At 41.2% G+C, this 19,376-nt stretch overlaps 1 protein-coding gene across 2 annotated transcripts in view; it reads right to left on the bottom strand.

The window, feature by feature from the left end:
- Positions 1-19,376, bottom strand: part of CAP2 (cyclase associated actin cytoskeleton regulatory protein 2) — a 212,310-nt gene that overhangs the window by 144,152 nt on the left and 48,782 nt on the right. For both annotated transcript variants that reach the window (XM_073631112.1, XM_073631111.1), the window contains one exon: positions 7,036-7,136. In XM_073631112.1, the coding sequence (XP_073487213.1) occupies positions 7,036-7,136 (101 nt within the window). The remainder of the gene's footprint in view (positions 1-7,035; positions 7,137-19,376) is intronic.

Here is a 19,376-nt window from a genome sequence, read left to right as displayed (position 1 = left end):
AGTAGCAGGCTATAAGTTTGTCATCTTGAACCGAGCTTTATTATCCAGTCCATGAAGTTGTCGGACTTCCCAGGTGCTTGTCATTGATCACTAAAATACACTAGGATTGATTTACTAAAGGCAAATAGACTGTGCACTTTGCACTCTGCAAGTGAGGTTGCGCAAGAGCTTAGTAAATGAGGTAAAGCTTCACTTTGCAAAGCATACCCAATCACATGCAAGAAAAATTAAAAAACAGTATATGGCCCGGAGCAGAAGTGAAACTGGGAGGAGGGCCAGCATGATGGGGGTGGGCAGTGAGACGGAGTGTATAGGGGGTATTATTTGAAATAGGGGGGTATTCACTTACCTGATTGGGTCCTGAAGGGGGGAGGGGGGGTGTCCCGCAGGGTGTGGAGGGAGGAGGTGTTCAGTTGGAGAGTAGTCGGAGCTTCTCACAGGATAAGGAAGGTGTCCCCCACCCACCCTCCCTAGTTGATGGGTTTGGGATATGTGTCGATGATAAATAAGGGTGTGGTTGACTTTATGGTGGGATCTGTAGGGGGTTTTAGATTTTGCCTTACTGTTCAATTTGTGGGTTCTTTTGTTACTTGTCATTGCAGCAGGAGGTGGTCTATTGGGTCTTTGAAGGCGGTGCTGGAAAAAATACTGGAGAATTAGGGGGGTTGGGCCCATCTGGAGCTTTAGGTGTCCCTTCCCCTCATAATAATACAATGGTAACATTGGGGGTTTTAAGTTGGTTGTATCTGGTAGTAAGACAAAGATAAAAGGAAAATGCTGCGCTAACCCAAAACAAAACCAGACAAAAATGTGACAAAAGCAGCTAGCACGCAAACAAACCAAGTCAAATCATAGTATAAATAATTAAGTGCAGCGCTGAAATATACACGTGGGTAAATATAAATGTAAATACACTTGTGGATAAGTGAAATATAATAACAAACCAAAAAAGGCAAACAATATAGTTGATAAAATAAAATAGTCTATAGTGAAATATGAAACAGCAAAGGAACAAAGTCCCAAAGTCGGGTCTCAAAATGTCATTCTCTGCTGCAGAAGTGCTTGACATTTTCCAGCCTGATTTTGGAGCCCCGTATCTCGGGGGCCACTTGGTGCTAGGAACCCCAGCTTTGGATATGTTTTAGTGCTAGTTCCACTGTGTTTGCACACCAAATCTGCTGCAGTTTACTATCATATTTCTGTGTTTTCTGGTCCAAAAAATAGGGTTCCTTTAAAAACACTGATAAACGCAAACGCGGCTGAACGCGGTACCGGCGTTTAGCCACATTTAGCCACGTTTGGCGTCTGAAACGTGGAAAACTTTTGCGTCTGAACCCATTTTTTTGCTTCCGGAAAAACGAGGTTAAACACAACTGCCTAAAAACGCCAAAAAACTAGACTGTGTACATGGACACATAGGATAACATTGAATGAGTTCAGTTGAAAAAAGTGTCCAACTGCCTCTGAATGCACATTTAACAGCATCTTGAGTTGATAAAATAAAATAGTCTGTAGTGAAATATGAGACAGCAAAGGACCTCCAGGCGTCTCCAGCTTCCCACATTGCCAATTTTATCTGTCTGTGATCACTTTTAGTAAGTGGTACTTGTCCCCAAGTCGGTGTAAGTTGCGGCTGGGGGCCTTTCATGGGTGACAGATACAACCGGTTGGTAAAAAGAAAACTGGCCTTCAAAGATCTTTAGACCGGGTAAGATTAGACTGAGGTTTTTTGTTGATGGGTTACGTATTGTATGTAGTTATGCATTCCCTGTTTATGGAATTTTTGTATTTCAATTGTTTGAAATATTAAAACAAAGGCTGCTATGGCCATTTCGACTCCAAAATTTACTGTGTTGTCTGGTTAATTTGGGAGGGGAAGGAAGTGGTCAATTGTTACTGTTATAGGTAGCCGAGCCTCAGCAATCTGCACATCCATCCGTCATGCATTTTTTGCTTGCATGTGATTGAGTGATGGAACTCAGCAAAGCTTCACTAAGCTCTGGAGCAACCGCAAAGTGCACAGTCTATTTGCCTTTTGTAAATCAACCCCACGGAGTCTGATTTATTGTAAACCGCGGATGTTTAAAAAAACCAAGCAAACTACTGTAAGGCAACTGCATAATGTGCTAGTATGCATTGCATACTAGCACATTATGAAACACTGACCTTGGAACAAAGCCCTCCAGCGCTGTGCTGTCACAGCTGAGAGGGCTGACATGCTCCCCCGGTCTTTCTTCCGGGTTTGCGCGCTCCGGCTATGTGATTCGCCGGAGCCGCAATGACGTCACTCATGTGCATGTGCGCGGGAGCCCTTGGTTCCGGCATGCAGCTTTGGAGGTCCGGCAGGGTATGCCGGACCTTCAGAATGCATATGCCAGTGATGTAACTGGCTGTATTCAGGGTGAATATCTCCTAAACAGTACATGTTTAGGAGATATTCATTTTACCCACAGGTAAGCTGTATTATAGGCTTACCTGTAGGTAAAAATGACCAAGCGGGGTTTACTACTGCTTTAAATGTGCTGCAAGGGATTAGCATTAAGTGAACCAACCCAGGTTTTCTAAAAATGACCCCTTAATGTAGCCCCCAATCATGAATACTTTGGGGTTGATTTACTAAAGACAAATAGACTGTGCATACCTCCCAAATGTCCCGGATTTTGAGGGACTATCCCCCATTAGGGACAGAGTTCCTCTGTCCCTCTTTCCTCCTAGTTTGTCCCTCATTTTGGTCTGATCTTTACAGTTATATATAAAATGCACTATTTATCCATCAAAAAGTTTTTCTTAGTGCTAAACCTTTCATTCAATTTCTAAATTGCTGCATCTGTAAATTCCGAAAGCCAATATGAAGGAATAGTTACATAGTAGTTACAAAGTTACATAGTAGGTGAGGTTGAAAAAAGACACAAGTCCATCAAGTCCAACCTATGTGTGTGATTTTATGTCAGTATTACATTGTATATCCCTGTATGTTGTGGTCATTCAGGTGCTTAATAATAGTTTCTTGAAACTATCCATGCTCCCCGCTGAGTAGGTTAAGCACCGTTTCTCCAGAGAGAATAAGTTCTGTGCTTGCAACCTTTCCTCATAACTAATATCCTCCAGACCCTTTATTAGCTTTAATAATAAATAGTAGTGGTAAAAAAGCACTTGTTGGCTTAACCAATCATCTTTTTTTTTTTTGTACAATTCTCATTTACGGGGGCATGGCGGGGGTGTGTCTTATACCTACATACTTTTGCTAATAGGTGTCCCTCATTCCCATTTAAGAAAGTTTGGAGGTATGACTGTGCACTTTTGAAAGTGCAGTTGCACTCTGCAAGTGCAGTTGCTCCAGAGCTTAGTAAATGAAGTAAAACTTTACTTTGTAAAGAATACCCAATCACATGCAAGGAAAATTGAAAAAACAGTATTTTTGCTTGCACATGATTGGATGGTGAAAGTCAGCAGAGATCCTCCTCATTTACTAAGCTCTGGAGCAAACTGCACAGTCTATTTGCCTTTAGTAAATCAACCCCTTTGTGTCCGTGTTGTGGTCCCCAAATTACCCAGTATCCTGCAAGGTCCCACTTTGGGGAAAGCTCCATGACCCACAGGAGCACAGCTGCCTGACACCACAGTTAGCAAGCAGATGGCTGCTTTGTTAGCGAGTGCCTGTCTTTGGTCACAACACCTAAGCAGAGGTGAGCACTGGCATTAGGAATGGCATTTCTCATCTCCCTCTGAATTTGTCTTGCTTCTGGCAGGGGGTTAAGGGTAGACTAAGGAAATGCTTCCTCTTGCCTGCAGCAGATTGATGACATTATCTCAGGCTAGCCAGTCACCTGACTAGAGCTGAAAGACTGCTTTTTAATGATAAAATGTGAAATTTTTTTGAAAAAGTTTGAAAAATGATACTGTTGCTGTATACTGTGACATCAGAAATGAATTCATTCAGACTTGCTTGAGCAGTATCACATGCAGCAGTGTGACAGGTGGTTTTTATACGAACGCGTTCATTTTCTAATAGCTGCTGGGGGAATAATGAAATGTTTACATTAGCTTAAATAAGGCATTAGAATTCATTCAATCACTATCACATTAATATGATCATTACACACAAAGAATGTACAGCTTTTTTGTAAGTTATACAGAGGTGCGGCATGCTCAGCTTTCACACATCACCTCAGTGGATCTCAGCTATCAGAGTTCATCTGCAGGTTTGCGTATCCACTTACACAAGTGCGTACATTCAGAGGTCGTTTCTTAAATTAAAGGGAATCTCTCTTGTTTCAACGAACAAAAACAAGAGTACTCTTAGACCCCTTTCAAACTGAGGCATTTTTGAGGCATTTTAGGGCTAAAAATAGCTCCTGTAAAGCGCCTGAAAAACGCCTCTTAGGCCTCCCCAGTGTGAAAGCCCAGAGTGCTTTCACACTGGGGCGGTGTGCTTGCAGGACCGAAAAAAAGTCCTGCAAGCAGCGTCTTTTGGGTCGGTGAAGGAGCTCTCCCCGATTTGTTCATTTCCCAATTTGTTAATTCCCCGACTTAGTTGGGGTAGGAAGAACAGTTTGGTGGGGGTGGGTCAGCCACTCCTCTTGACCTTTGACCTCTGGGGACATGCCTGCTGACCTTTGACCTTTGGAGGAGGTCCCTATTTCATTGCCATTGCCATTGCTTTGCAGGCGCTTTGGCAGCGGCGCTTTGCGGGCGCTTTTAACCCTTACCTTGGCCATTAGCGGGGTTAAAAGTGCCCCTCTAGCGGCTGAAAAATGACGATAAAGCACTGCTAAAACTAGTGACGCTTGACCACTAACGCGGCCCCGCTAGCAGTGTGAAAGGGGTCTTAGGGGTTGTTTTATAAAAGGCAAATAGACTGTGCACTTTGCAAAGTGCAGTTGCACTCTGCAAATGCAGTTTCTCCAGAGCTTAGTAAATGAGGTAAAGCTTTACTTTGCAAAGAATACCCAATCACAAGCAAGGAAGATAAAAAAAAAAAACTGCATTTTTTGCTTCCACGTGATTGGATAATGGAAGTCATCAGAGCTTCTGCTCATTTACTAAGCTCTGGAGCAGAGTGCACAGTTTATTTGCATTTAGTGAATTAAACCCTAAGTATCTTGTTAATGTTGCATACTTCTTCTTGCTCCACTTTATTCTGAGAAATGTGCTAATACTGACTACTTCAAAAAAGCCAGTTCCTATCAGTGAAGCTGAGAGGATGATGTTTTTCTAAGCAAAAACCTGCCTGGGACAATTGTGCTGCTAACTCTCACTGAAACTGGTTGCATTTTTGGAAAACACACCTTCGGGCACTGTTTTCTTTTTGTGCAGGAAGAGTGCCAGTGGTTGTAAACTCTTACATATACCCAGGGAACTGACTGGCCTCAGAGATTAAACAATTGGCACCCATTTATCTGCAGTCTTCTCTTCTCTACAGCTGTTCAATGTGCTGAGTTTATACAGCTTTTCTGAGCTTTCAGAAAACAGGGGGTGGGGAGCTCTGCAGAGCTCAGTGAGAGCTTATTGGAGGGAAGGGACACACCACCTTCACCCAGCAAACACGAACAGAGCTGAGGCTGTCGATCACAGGCTGTGTGCTGGAGCTCTCTCCCCTGTCGTCTTTTTACCTCTTAGTGTCAGGAAAACTTGTCTGAAGTGACTCATGCATATAGCAGAGAAATGAAGCAGCAGAGAGAAATGACACTTAGTGCTCTAGGTTGAGACAAGTACACACTATAGAGGAATATGCTTAGTTCATATTTCATTTCAAAGGTTTACAACCACTTTCATTCTGTGAATCTTGCTGAAAACTCGTATTGTATTACAAAATCGGGTCATGTGCGGCTTTAGCCATGTTAGGGTGAATTGACATCCTTTTCATTTTGAATGAGCTGACTTGATGCAACATGCAATGATGTGCAATATAATGTGTTTTAATGCACCGCAAAGAAGTTAATTGGCCCTTTAACTTAAATTCTAGGCAAAAACTACTATGAATAATTAAACAGGGGAATGCTCAGTCACCTGTCTAGGATTGTACATTTATAATGGTCTCCAGTTTTCAAGCGATTCACAACTTTCATGAATAGATGTCCTCTTTGTGCAAGAAGGCCCCTTTTTCCTTGCAAAGTGATTGGTCTGTCACTATGCAAATGTTTGCTATTCCCAGTTCCGCACTACTTTTGAAAATCCACCCATTCTAATACTTGTCCTTTTGCGGAGCTTAGCACTGTGTTGCTGGCTGTTACCTACCTTTGCAGGCTGCTGACAACTCCATGCAAGGCAGCAGTTAAGGCTGCACAAACTGATGCTTAGCAGAGTACACAGCTCTACACAGTCATCTATCAGGCTGCCTCAGTGACGACAGGGAAGTTCTCTGCTCTCCTGTAACCTGCCCATCATTGGTTCTGTCATTTATAAGACTCCACCCACAGCATTTGTGCCCAGTCAAACTCCACCCACTGGCTGCTGCTGATAATGAGTGAATTAGAAAGGGCAGAAAACTTTGAATATCTATATTAAGGAGTACCATTTGTTTTAAAATATTCATAGGGATTTGAGAGGGATAATATTAAGTATTGTTTAGGTTGCCTAAAGTTCAGCTTTAAATAAAAGTAATTTTGGCCTAACACTAATGCACCACCCTAATACGCCAGGCTGTTGGCCAGCAATCAAGGATATTACCCAGGTACAAGGAAATGAGGCAGAAGCCTCCAGAACTCTGGGTTGATTTACTAAACCTGGAGAGCGCAAAATCTGGTGCAGCTCTGCATAGAAACCAATCAGCTTCCACATTTTATTGTCAAAGCTTAATTGAACAAGCCGATGTTAGAAGCTGATTGGCTACCATGCACAGCTGCACCAGATTTTACACTCTCCAGTCCTAGTAAATCAACCCCTCTATGTGTAGAAATTAGGTTAAAAACACTTCAGATAGAAAACTATGATTTTATAGCAGTTTATAACATTTTCACTAGTTAAATTCATCTTTGAAAAGATTTGGTTGTCCTACTTTCTAGTGCAAAAAACAAATCTAATGAAAAGACTTACATGTGTCTCTACATCTCCACCAATGATCTTGCTGTTTGTAAGATACTGCTCCAAGGCCCCAGCCAGCAGGGCATCAAAGGCTTCCACATATGGAACAACACCTGCAAAGCACAGAAAAACTGATTAAGAGACATGGAAAATAAATTGTATTTTCTAAGTCATAAGGCTGGCCATAGACAGTTCAAATCTTGGCTGGTTCAGCAGGAACCGGCCGAGATTCGAACAGTGTGTGGGCAGGCTGAATGTACTAAGTTTGATCGATCAATTTGGGTACAACCAGCCTGTCGAATTCACTTATGATTATCGCTAGCGACTGCTATAGCCGCTAGCAATATTCACTGTCTTCTCCGAGCAGGGACGGCTTCCCCTGCCCACACCTACTTCCTCCCCCTACAAGGAGCAGACAATTGCTCAGCAGGAGAGATTCCCCTGTCAGCACTGTGTTGATGGGGGAATCATGCAAATTTCTTTCCTGCAACCCGTGGTTACAGGAAAGAAATTCACACCATTTATGGGTAGCCTAACTGTCCCACATGTTATGTATAGGTGTTGCTTTTTAATAGCCATTCCTCTATATACACTTTGTGATCTCCAACATGGCCCCTTCCATTAGGAACAATCTGCTCCCGATTATCGCGTTACCTTTCTAATTAGACTCATCTGAACTTAGTAAATAAACTTTGGGAAGGGTATGCTTTTATGGCAAGTAAATGTTACCAGAAAATTAGAAGGATGATCAGGAGCGTTTTGCAGCTATCAGTGAGGGTCAGGTTGGATGCATTACAATCTTGTCATATGCTCTTGTTCTTTGCTCCTTGTTTCTCCCATGTTGCATCGGTTCTGTTCAACAATCCTTTTTGGAAGCAGCTTGACTCTGCTGCTCACAACTATTGTACATACAACCCCTGGCAAAAATTATGGAATCACCAGTCCCTGAGGATGTTCCTTCAGTTGTTTATTGTTGTAGAAAAAAAGCAGATCACAGACATGGCCAAAAACTAAAGGCATTTCAAATGGCAACTTTCTGGCTTTAAGAAACACTAAAAGAAATCAAGAAAAATAATTGTGGTAGCCAGTAACAGTTAGATTTATAGAACAAGCACAGGGAATAAATTATGGAATCACTCAATTCTGAGGAAAAAATTATGGAATCACCCTGTAAATTTTCATTACAAATACTAACACCTGCATCAGATTAAATCTGCTTGTTAGTATGTAGGTAAAGAGGGTAAATCATCACGCAGTGTTGCACAAGATGTTGGTTGTACACAGTCGGCTGTGTCTAAAACATGGACCAAATACAAACAACATGGGAAGGTGGTTAAAGGCAAGCATACTGGTAGACCAAGGAAGACATCAAAGCGTCAAGACAGAAAACTTAAAGCAATATGCCTTGAAAACAGAAAATGTACAACAAAACAAATGAGGAACAAATGGGAGGAAACTGGAGTCAACATCTGTGACCGAACTGTAAGAAACCGCCTAAAGGAAATGGTATTTACATACAGAAAAGCTAAAAGAAAGCCATCTCTAACACCTAAACACAAAAAAACAAGGTTACAATGGGCTAAGGAAAGGCAATCGTGGACTGTGGATGATTGGATGAAAGTCATATTCAGTGATGAATCTCGAATCTGCATTGGGCAAGGTGATGATGCTGGAACTTTTGTTTGGTGCCGTTCCAATGAGATTTATGCAGACGACTGTCTGAAGAAAACATGCAAATTTACGCAGTCAATTATGATATGGGGCTGCATGTCAGGTAAAGGCACTGGGGAGATGGCTGTCATTAAATCTTCAATAAATGCACAGGTTTACATTGAAATTTTGGACACTTTTCTTATCCCATCTATTGAAAGGATGTTTGGGGATGATGAAATCATTTATCAAGATGATAATGCATCTTGCCATAGAGCAAAAACTGTGAAAAAATTCCTTAAAGAAAGACACATAAGGTCAATGTCATGGCCTGCAAACAGTCTGGATCTCAATCCAATTGAAAATGGCCCATGACAAGGCTCCAACCTGCAAAGATGATTTGGCAACAGCAATCAGAGAAGGCTGGAGCCAGATTGATGAAGAGTACTGTTTATCACTCATTAAGTCAATGCCTCAGAGACTGCAAGCAGTTATAAAAGCCAGAGGTGGTGCAACAAAGTACTAGTGATGTGTTGGAGTGTTATTTTGTTTGTTTGTTTTTCATGATTCCATAATTTTTTCCTCAGAATTGAGTGATTCCATAATTTATTCCCTGTGCTTGTTCTATAAATCTAACTGTTACTGGCCACCACAATTATTTTTCTTGATTTCTTTTAGTGTTTCTTAAAGCCAGAAAGTTGCCATTTGAAATGCCATTAGTTTTTGGCCATGTCTGTGATCTGCTTTTTTTCTACAATAATAAACAACTGAAGAAACATCCTCAGGGACTGGTGATTCCATAATTTTTGCCAGGGGTTGTAATAGTGACAATGAGGATTTGGTCTTGGTGAGCAGTTAGCCTGGACCAGGAGACATCTGCATGGTTACTTTGGGATTCATTGAGCAGTTTGAAGCTACCTGACCATCATCATGGGACTCATATACCGAAAAGCTCATTTTCTTTTAAGAAGTTAACTGAAGTTTTCAAAAGCAGAAAGTGTCCTGTTGTGTATCATAGGTCCTAAGATGTATGATATTATTCCCTCCTTTTTGTCTCCTGATAAATCAAGTGAACGATCATATAAGGAATGTATGGCAAAATGCTTTTTACCTTACCCTTGTGTCTCTGTAAGGTGTTTCCATTTTAACAACACGAATACACATCCAGATCAAAGGGTCTTGTAATTTATTGCACAAATTGTCTGTGGACTGTAATTCTGGCAGTAGTTTGGATTCTTCATTAAGGGACTGGCTTTTGTAGTAAGCAATAGATAAAATCCAACACAAGAGCAATATAGAATTTTTCTTTTGGCATGGCTCATCAACATGAAAGAAACATTTTAAACAAAACCTCTCCATTTTCCTTACATACCTTATTTTAAACCGAGTGACCTCATCTCTAAGTCTCTGTGCTTGACTATGCAATGCAGATAGGTCATAGCTAGTGGGAGAGGCTCATCACCCTGCCTTAATACTCTTCTCAAGAGCCCTCAGCCCTGATGCAAGCACTGGGCTGGCTATTGGTAGGAGTTATGCAAACATCAAAATGCCTTGATGGGTGGATGCCAGTCTGGAGTATTATGCTTTTCTAGGCCAACTGCATTTGCATGCAGAGCGCCTTAGGTAGTGCCCACATTTGATGATTACTGAGATTGAGCTGTTTATCTCATCCTCCAGATCGTTAATGAATAAATGAAATAGGATTGGTCCCAGGACAGAACCCTGGAGGACTCCGCTTTCCACACCAGACCATTCAGAGTACTCCCCATTTATCACCAACCTCTGAACGCCCTCGTAGCCAGTTTTCAATCCATGTACTCACCCGTTGGTCCATGCTGACAGACTTTAGTTTGTAAAGGTTTATGGGGAACTGTATCGAATGCCTTTGCAAAATCCAGATACACCACATCTACAGACCTTCCTTTATCTAGAAGGCAGCTCACCTCCTCATATAAGGTTAATAGATTGGCCTGGCAAGAACAATTCTTCATGAATTCATACTGATTACTGCTAACAATACAGTTTTTATTACTAAAATCTTGTATATAGTCCCTTACCATCCCCTCCAAGAGCTTGCAAACTATTTTTTTTTCAATCTCTTTATTAATTTTCTTTATAGCAAATATATATCAAACGATAAAAAACACTTTTCAATTACCATCACAATTTGCAGTTATTATCCCCCCCAAGAACTGCAGCACTTCTCTCCAATATCTTTATATTTTTGGACACATCCACCATATGTGGGCCATAGTTCCCACTGCACCGCATCCCTGCCAGCATAGCCGTGAAACCTCCTTCTGACATTTATGTGCCTTATTAGGTGTTAAATACCAGCATGCTAGACATTTGTAATTCATTTCTGTGGTGTTACTATCTATTGCCGTGGTATGTGTCACCTTAAGTATTTTGCCCACGTCTTGATCTTTTTCTCGCTTTCCCAGTTCCTCTTCCCACTTAACTATGAATGGCGGTATTTCCAGCCCCTTCAGTCCCACAAGCACTTTATAGATCCTAGAGCTCCCTCTCTTTGTGCCTACTGCTGTACATAGCCGCTCAAACGGCCATAGGTTCTCCTCGGACTTACTGGTTGAGGCAATGATGTAACAAAATGCTTCAGCTGGGAGTACCACCATTCATCAATTACCATTAAATCTTTTTTGTGTTTTAAGTCATATAACGTGTATATTTTACCTTTCACCATAATATCTCTTAATTGTGCATTTTCTTTTTTTATCCATTCCCTGAATACTTTCCCCTTCCCCGGTGGAAAAAAAATAGTTTCTCTTAATGGTATCAGGGGTGAGTTGTATTCACATTTTTTCCTTTATGTGCATCAGATCCCATGTTGCCAAAACTTTCTTTGTTATAACGTGTGTATTTTCACTCAATTCTCTATACTCCGGTGGTATCCATATAATTTTCCCCAGTGGTAAGTTACTAATCATGTTTTCCAACTTTACTCATCTTTTTTCCTTATTCTCCTTTACCCATTCTAACAACCATGAAAGTAATATTGCATTATTGTAGTTTTTGATATCTGGCACCCCCAGCCCCCCTTGCTTTTTATCTCTAATCAATACCAGGAGGCTTATTCTAGGCTTCTTTTTCTGCCATATGAACATTAATAATAGTGCTTTTAATGTCTTAAAGTATACTCGTGGGAGGGGAATTGGCAACATGTGCATTTTATACATGATCTTTGGCAAAATTACCATTTTGAGAATATTTATTCTCCCTAACCAAGAGAGGTATCTTGTTGTTGTTTTATTAATTTTAGTTTTTATTTCATTCAGAAGCGGGATAAAATTAGTTTGATATGTTGTTTCCTCAAATGGTGTTATTTTTACTCCTAATTATTTTAGTTATTTTTCTCTCCATATAAATGGGAATTCTTGTTGAAATATCTGCATGTCCTGTTTCCTCACATTGATATTAAGAATCTCTGATTTAGAGGAGTTCATCTTAAAATTTTATATTTCTCCATAGGATTTTATTAACTTCATTAAGTTGGGCAGAGTTACCCTAGGCTTATTTACGTAAAACAATATGTCATCGGCATAAGCCGCTAGTTTGTGCTCATCACCCCCTATCTTAATCCCCCCTATATCTGAGTTCTGTCTGATCTCTGCCAAACGGTTCCAACGACAGAACAAACAGCAAGGGGGACAGAGGACAGCCCTGTCTCATTCCGTTATACATCTCGAAGGGCATAGATACTGTGCCGTTAACCTTTACCCTAGCTGTGGGGTGATTATACAGTGCTTTAATCCAGTGGGTCATCTTTGGACCCACTCCCATTACCTCCAGTGTCTTCAACATAAATATCACATGTCAACCCCGTCAAACGCTTTTTCAGCGTCTATTGAGAATAGTAGCTCTGGGGCTTGACCTTTTTTAATTTTCTGCACTACTAGCAGCATTCTGACCCTGTTATCACACCCTTCCCTTCCTGGGATGAATCCGACTTGGTCCGCGTGTACCAAGTCGTTCATTACCACTTTCATCCTACTGGCTAGTACCTTGGCAAATAGTTTTGTATCTGCGTTTAGCAGTGAAATAGGTCTATAGCTTGAACATAGGGTAGCATCTTTTCCTTCCTTTGGAATAATGGTAATGGCTGCCACTAAAGCCTCCCTTCTCATCTCCCAGCTTGTTCCTATCCCATTCATGTAGGTACCTAATCTGGGAATTAATATTTCCCTGAACCTCTTATAGTAAAATGTCGTCAGCCCGTCTGGGCCTGGGCTTTTCCCTGAGGCTATATCTTTTAAGGTCTGACTAATCTCTTCCTCTGTTATGGGTTCCTCTAAAACACTTAGTTTATCTCCTCAGATTTTGTTTAGGCTCACTTCCCTCAGAAAGGCTTTTTTTTCTGTCCTCTCCTTTTCCCCCTCTGTTGTCTCTTTCTGTTTAACTGAGTACAGTTCTCCGTAGTATTTTTGGAATGCTCCTGCTATTTCTTTTGTTGTATATACCATTTCCCCAGTGCTATTATGAATTTTCTCTATACAGTTTTCATTTTTTCTTTTTTAACATTTTTGTCAGGTACTTTCCTGTCTTATTCCCTCCAAGATGCCTCTCTTTCTTAATTCTATTAAAGGTCTTATGGGTTTCCTGTTCTATTAGTTCTTTTAATTCATCCCTATTTAGGGTGAGCGCATGATATACTTATTGCTAGGCTTTTTTTTGTGCTGCTGTTCTAGCTCATGAATTTCTTTCGTTAGTACTTAACTTTTTCTTACTCTCTTCTTTTTTTTTCTGCTCCCATAGCTATCAGAATTCCTCTTATGTAGGCCTTTTGGGCCTCTCACAGCGTTGTCTCTGATATTTCTCTGGTATCATTAATTTTGAAGTAGTACTCTTTTTTTATTCTATCTTCCACTTCTTTTCCCTGGATTAGTTCTTTGTTTAGTCTCCATATATTTGCCCTATTTTGGGCTCCTGCTATCTTCATTTTCATAGTCACTGGGGCATGATCTGAGAAGGATGTGACTTCTATATTTGTACTAATCACTGATTCCAGTAGCCTATGTTCAATCAAACAATAATAAATTCTTGAGTACGTCCCGTGTACAGGGAAGTGGAATGTATAGTCTCGTATTTCAGCATGCTGTATTCTCCATGCATCCATCAACTGGTTCTGGTATAACTTATTTTTTACTATCTTTAATTGAGCATTCCCAGTCCCCTGTACTATCTATCCCAGGGTCCATACAAAAGTTAAAATCTCCTGCCTTAATTTATTTCTTAAACTCCATTAGTTTCTCCACAACTCATTTTAGATATTTTCTTGGGTTCTTATTTGGGCAGTAAATATTTGCCAGAGTGCAATCTACCTCGTTTAGTCTTCCCCTCAGAAACAGGTAACGCCCATCAGGATCTACTAACCTCTCCAGGGTAAACCTTACCCCTCTGGCAAAACCAATGGCTACTCCCTTTGTCTGTTTTGTTGTAGAGTCTCCATAGAACCATTTTGGAAAATCTTTTAAGTTTAATTTCACATTTGTTTCATGGGAGATATGGGTCTCCTGCAGGAATACTACGTCTCCGGAGAGTTGCTTAATTTCTCTTAATATATTATATCTTTTTATAGGTGTATTTAGCCCTCGCACATTATATGTCAAGAAATTTAATGTCATCTTTGCTCCTTGTACTCCCCGCTCTACTCCTATGCTAGGGATTTTTGTCTTGATGGGGGTTCAGTGAGAAAAGAGGAGTTGTTGGATTCATGGCAATCCTTAATTTGATTATGAGAGGTTCCTCTTCTATCCCCCCCCACCCCCATGACCAATGGATCGAAGAGCTTTCCCTCCCTCTCCTACCCTTCGCTTCTCTCCCCTTGAGGTTGAGCTCTATCCTTGAACCCCAGCTAGAGCCATTGTCCCTTCTTCTTAAGTGATAAAAACCTAGAGCCCATTCCACTCCTCTTATCTGGTCTTCTATTCATTTCTCTCTTCTTACCTCCCGTTCCTCCCCCCACCCTCAGTCCCCCCTCTTGATGTCATTCTTCCCTTCTCCTCTTCTTCATCTATGTTTCCTCTTCGTTGGTGCCTTCTTCTTTAGACTAGGTACCATTGTTGATCTTCAGTATTTATCACTTTTCCATGTACCTCTAACCAGCCTGGGATCGCTGGAATCGGCATGTCCAATTTTTTACAGAACCCCTCTGTCTCTTCTGGAAACCTTAGAATTGTGAAGCGACCCTCCTTCCGCCATATCAGACATGCCCGGAAACCCCAAGAGTACTGTATGTTATGAATTTTCATTTGTCCCAATAGGGGCTTAAGTACTCTTTTTCTTGCCAGTATTTCAGATGATAGGTCTGCAAATATCTGTAGTGCAGTTTCTTCATATTTTACGCGCTGTTTTGCTTTCAGATGTTCCCATACCTGTTCTTTATCTTTATAGTTGTGAAATCTCACAATTATATCTCTCGGGATTTCTATAGTCATGTTCACAGGTTTTTTGATCCTATGTATTCTCTCAAACTTTATTTTTTCGGTTATTGATCTTCCAAGCAATGGACCAAACATTTTATCCATTTTTTTGTACTGCTTGGACCTTGAAGAAGGGGACATACCCCGAAAGCTTGTCCTGAAAAATTGTATGTTAGTGCAAATAAAAAAAGTATCACAGACAGTACTCAATTTTCTCTATCCATTTTTTTGCAAATCCTCTTCTTGTGTTGCTTCTTGTGTTGTTTCTGGTAGACCCCGAATTCTTAGATTTTTCCTTCTGTTTCAGTTTTCCTGGTCTTCTACCTTATACATCATGTTCCTCTGCTCAATTTGTACGCTTTCCATCTGTTCCTTTAGTTCTTTTATTTCCACTGCTTGTATATCCAGTTTCTCGTCTGTCTCTTCCACCCATTTTAATATTTGGCTCAGATCTCCATGTAAGGTAGCCATTTCCCCATTTAAGGATTGCTCCAATATTAAGAACATATCCACCATTTCACTTTTAGTTGAGAGTTAGCCTTTTATTCTTTGTTCTTCATTTTGTTCCTCATGCTCTTCATTTACATACACTGAGCTATTTGCTCCCATGTGTTGTCGGTTTTGCTAGTTTTTATTAGTTCCATCAATTTGTTTACTTTTTGCTCCCAACTGTTTTCCAGGACTATCCTTACCCCCTTCTTGGGTCATATATCTCTTTATTGTACCTGGGCTTGAGCTTACTTTGGGGGGGGGGGTTAGCTTGGCCCCTCTGACTGTTTTTTTAGTTATCTTCCTCCTTTGCTTTTCCCAAGGCTGGTCCTCTCCCCTTCGTCCGTCCAGAGTGCTCGAGGGGACGGGGGACGGGGGGGTGGAGGTTACAGACCGGGAGCAGGAGGCTAGGGGATCAGCCAGCCAGCTTGCTGCCTTGACTCTCGAGTGCTCCCCGGGTTATGCCAGCAGTTGTCAGTCCTTACTGCCACCTGGGAGCCGTTCAGACATCCCCTCTCACCAAACGTCTCGGCGCCTCTCCTCCGGCTCCCTTGGCACGCTCTGCCTCACTTCTGTCTTCCGCACCAGCAGCTTCCTATTCCCAGCCCATGGCCAGCGTCACTTCAGCAGGTCCCGAGGACCAAAGGCGAAGGTAGGGGGACATCCTATGGAGGGGGTGAAGGGGGAGACGAGAGGGACTTGCATGGCCTTGCAGCGCCATGTAGGTGAGAGCTTCACAAGCTCAGCAACGGCTCTCCACCGGCGCCATCTTCAGGCTCCTCCCTCCAAACTATGGATGTTAGGCTAACTGGCCTGTAGTTCCCAGGGATGTATCTTGGCCTTTTTTTAAAATATTGGTGCTACATTGGCTTTTCTCCAATCAGCTGGTACCATTCCAGTCAGCAGACTCTCTATAAAAATTGGGAACAGTGGTCTGGCAATCACTTGACTGAGTTCCTTAAGGACCCTCGGGTGCAAGCCACCTGGTCCCGGTGACTTAGTAATGTTAAATTTTTTAAGTCTATTTCTAATTCTATCCTCTGTTATCCATGAGGGTGCATCCTGTGATGTGTTATGAGGATAAACATTGCAGTCTTGGTTGCTGAATCCCCCGTTTCCCTCGGGAAGGCTGAGGAGAAGAATAAATTCAAAAGCTCCGCCATCTCTCCGTTTTTTGTAACCAGATTCCCTTCATCATCCTTTATGGGGCCAATTTGTTCTGACCTCCCTTTCTTACTATTTATATACTTAAAGAATTTCTTGGAGTTATTTTTACTCTCCTCCGCTATGTGCCATTCATGTTCTATCTTAGCCGCCCTGATTGCACCCTTACATTTCTTGTTGCATTCTTTGTAAAGTTGGAATGCTGACGATGACCTCTGAGCCTTGTATTTTTTGAAGGCCTCCTCCTTTGCTTTTAAATACATTTTTACATTGGAGTTAATCCCACCCAGGACTTTGTTAGCTCTTTTAAATTTATTTCCCATTGAGATGCACTGGCCAATACCTTTATTTAATATGCTCTTAAAGCACTCCCATTTTCCCTCCATGTTCTTTGTTCCTAGGATTTTATCCTATTTAATATCTTCTAGCAAGGAGCGCAGTTTAGGGAAGTTGGCTCTTTTGAAATTCAGTGTCTTTGTATTAACCTTGTGTTTCCTATTTGTGTGATTTATGCTAAAGCTAATTGACCTGTGGTCGCTGTTTCCTAAATTGCCCCGTATTTCTACATCCGTGATCAGGTCTGTATTGTTAGTAATCAGTAGGTCTAGTAGGTCTAGTAACGCTTTGTTTCTTGTTGGTGCATTTACCATCTGACCCATGAAATTGTCCTGCAAGACATTTAGGAAATGGCGAGTCTTAGACAAAAGCGTGGTTCCTTCCGCCCAGTCTATGTCTGGATAATTAAAATCACCCATTATAATCCCGTGCTCCATTAGTGATGTTGTCCCCCACATTCACTTGTACATAATTCTTGATATACAGGCATAACAAACATTTTTGCTACTCACCCTGTATTTTCCTAATTCTTTTTTCTTTTGTCTGTGTTGCTATTAGATAACTTTTTGCTCACTACCTGTCCCTGGGACAATTTATTTACCAGACAATAAGTGAAGAAAACTGTTTAGCAGAGCCTCTGACTACAGTAAAACCTGATAGAAGTTCCCCACTCTATTCAAACTAAAAACGCATTTTGCATATAGATACAGTACACTTCATGGATTTTCTCGGAAGACATCAAATACTGTTCATGCAAAAAACATTTGCAAGAATATATATGTATAGTGGCTTCAAGTGAATAAAGGGATTGAAAATAGCTAAAGAATCATGTTTCAAACTAATCCACACCCATTCATTGTGATTTAGCAAAAGTTGTAATCCACACTAGGTAATCACAAGAAAACCATCATCCTTTCTAGGGACTTTGTTGTGGTTTCATTCTCACAATGGTTGGAAGCAGTCCATGTAAACTCATACGACATTTACTTCCATACAAATATTTAGAGGACTTTTTGTCACCTACAAATTACTGGATAGAAGAATTATATCTGGTGGTTGTACAATGGTAATTTCTACTAAATTGGTTTTTATAGGTAGTAACCTTATTTGCCTCTTTCCAACAGCATCATTCCCATCTTAAATGGATGGACTAAATACATGCTCCAAACCACAAAATATGCATTAAAAGTAAATGTTGATGAAGACTAGAACAAGAAACCGATGAACCTCTTCCATCAGCATTGAGCAAGAGACTTAAAACCTGTTTGGATCAACTTTACCTTGTGAAGTGGGGATGTTTAAAATTGGTTCAAACATTGATACCATATACTATGATACTGGATAAAAATGGATAAATAAACAAAACATACTGATCTTGTGACTTTATCACCTGTATGTACTGTTAAAAAGTTAAAATAAAGAATTAAAAAATAAATAAAATAAATAACATGCTGATCAGCGAAGAATGTAATAATGAAGATCCTAATCATTCAAATGACTCTTGTCTAATGGACATTCCAAATGACTTAATTTAGACACCTACTTAAGAGGATGGAAATAGCCCCTTCTAAGTGGAACCGCCTCATGAATTATTGACAAGTGGTGAGAATGATCCTGGTGAAGTACCATTTACCAATGCACATGGTCAACGTAAAAGGGATAATGATATTTGCGTTATCTAGTGGTGAATGTATTGACTATATCTCCCAATTAGCAGATAGTGCTAACACTTGCTCTTTAAATGTTTTAAATATTTCTGGAAGCAGTCTCCCACTGCTATTCTCAGCTATAGTCTTGGTACATAAAACATTAACCCTGCAGGACAGAGTCAGTATAAATACAATGATTGATCATTGTTACTAAACTTTATGTAGTGTAGCCAGGCATGTACTGGCCATTGGGACTACAGGGAGTTTCCCGGTGGGCCGATGGCTCAGTGGGCCGATTTCAGTGACAGTGGACCGCTGCCTCCCTCCGGTCCTCTGTCCCCCCCCCCCCACCCCGCAGTGCTCACCTCCTCTCCCTGGCTAGTTATGCAGCGCGCCTGAATACAGACATGATGCTCAGGAGTCAACACTGAGAAGCTCATCATACGATCTGGAAGGAGGGCGGCCTCACTTTCCTGCCTAATCTTGTCCCATGGGGGGGGGGGCGCCAAACTGATTCTTTGCCCCAGGTGAAATAATGTCTAGCTTCCCCACTGGTACTGCCTATAAGAGAAATAATGTAGAACGGCTAATGGCTAGTGGGGGGTGGGGCTTGGGTGGCAAGCCG

The sequence above is a fragment of the Aquarana catesbeiana genome, linkage group LG05 (assembly GCF_042186555.1).
Source record: "Aquarana catesbeiana isolate 2022-GZ linkage group LG05, ASM4218655v1, whole genome shotgun sequence".
NCBI lineage: Eukaryota > Metazoa > Chordata > Amphibia > Anura > Ranidae > Aquarana > Aquarana catesbeiana.
This window is presented reverse-complemented; position numbering and strand designations above follow the sequence as displayed.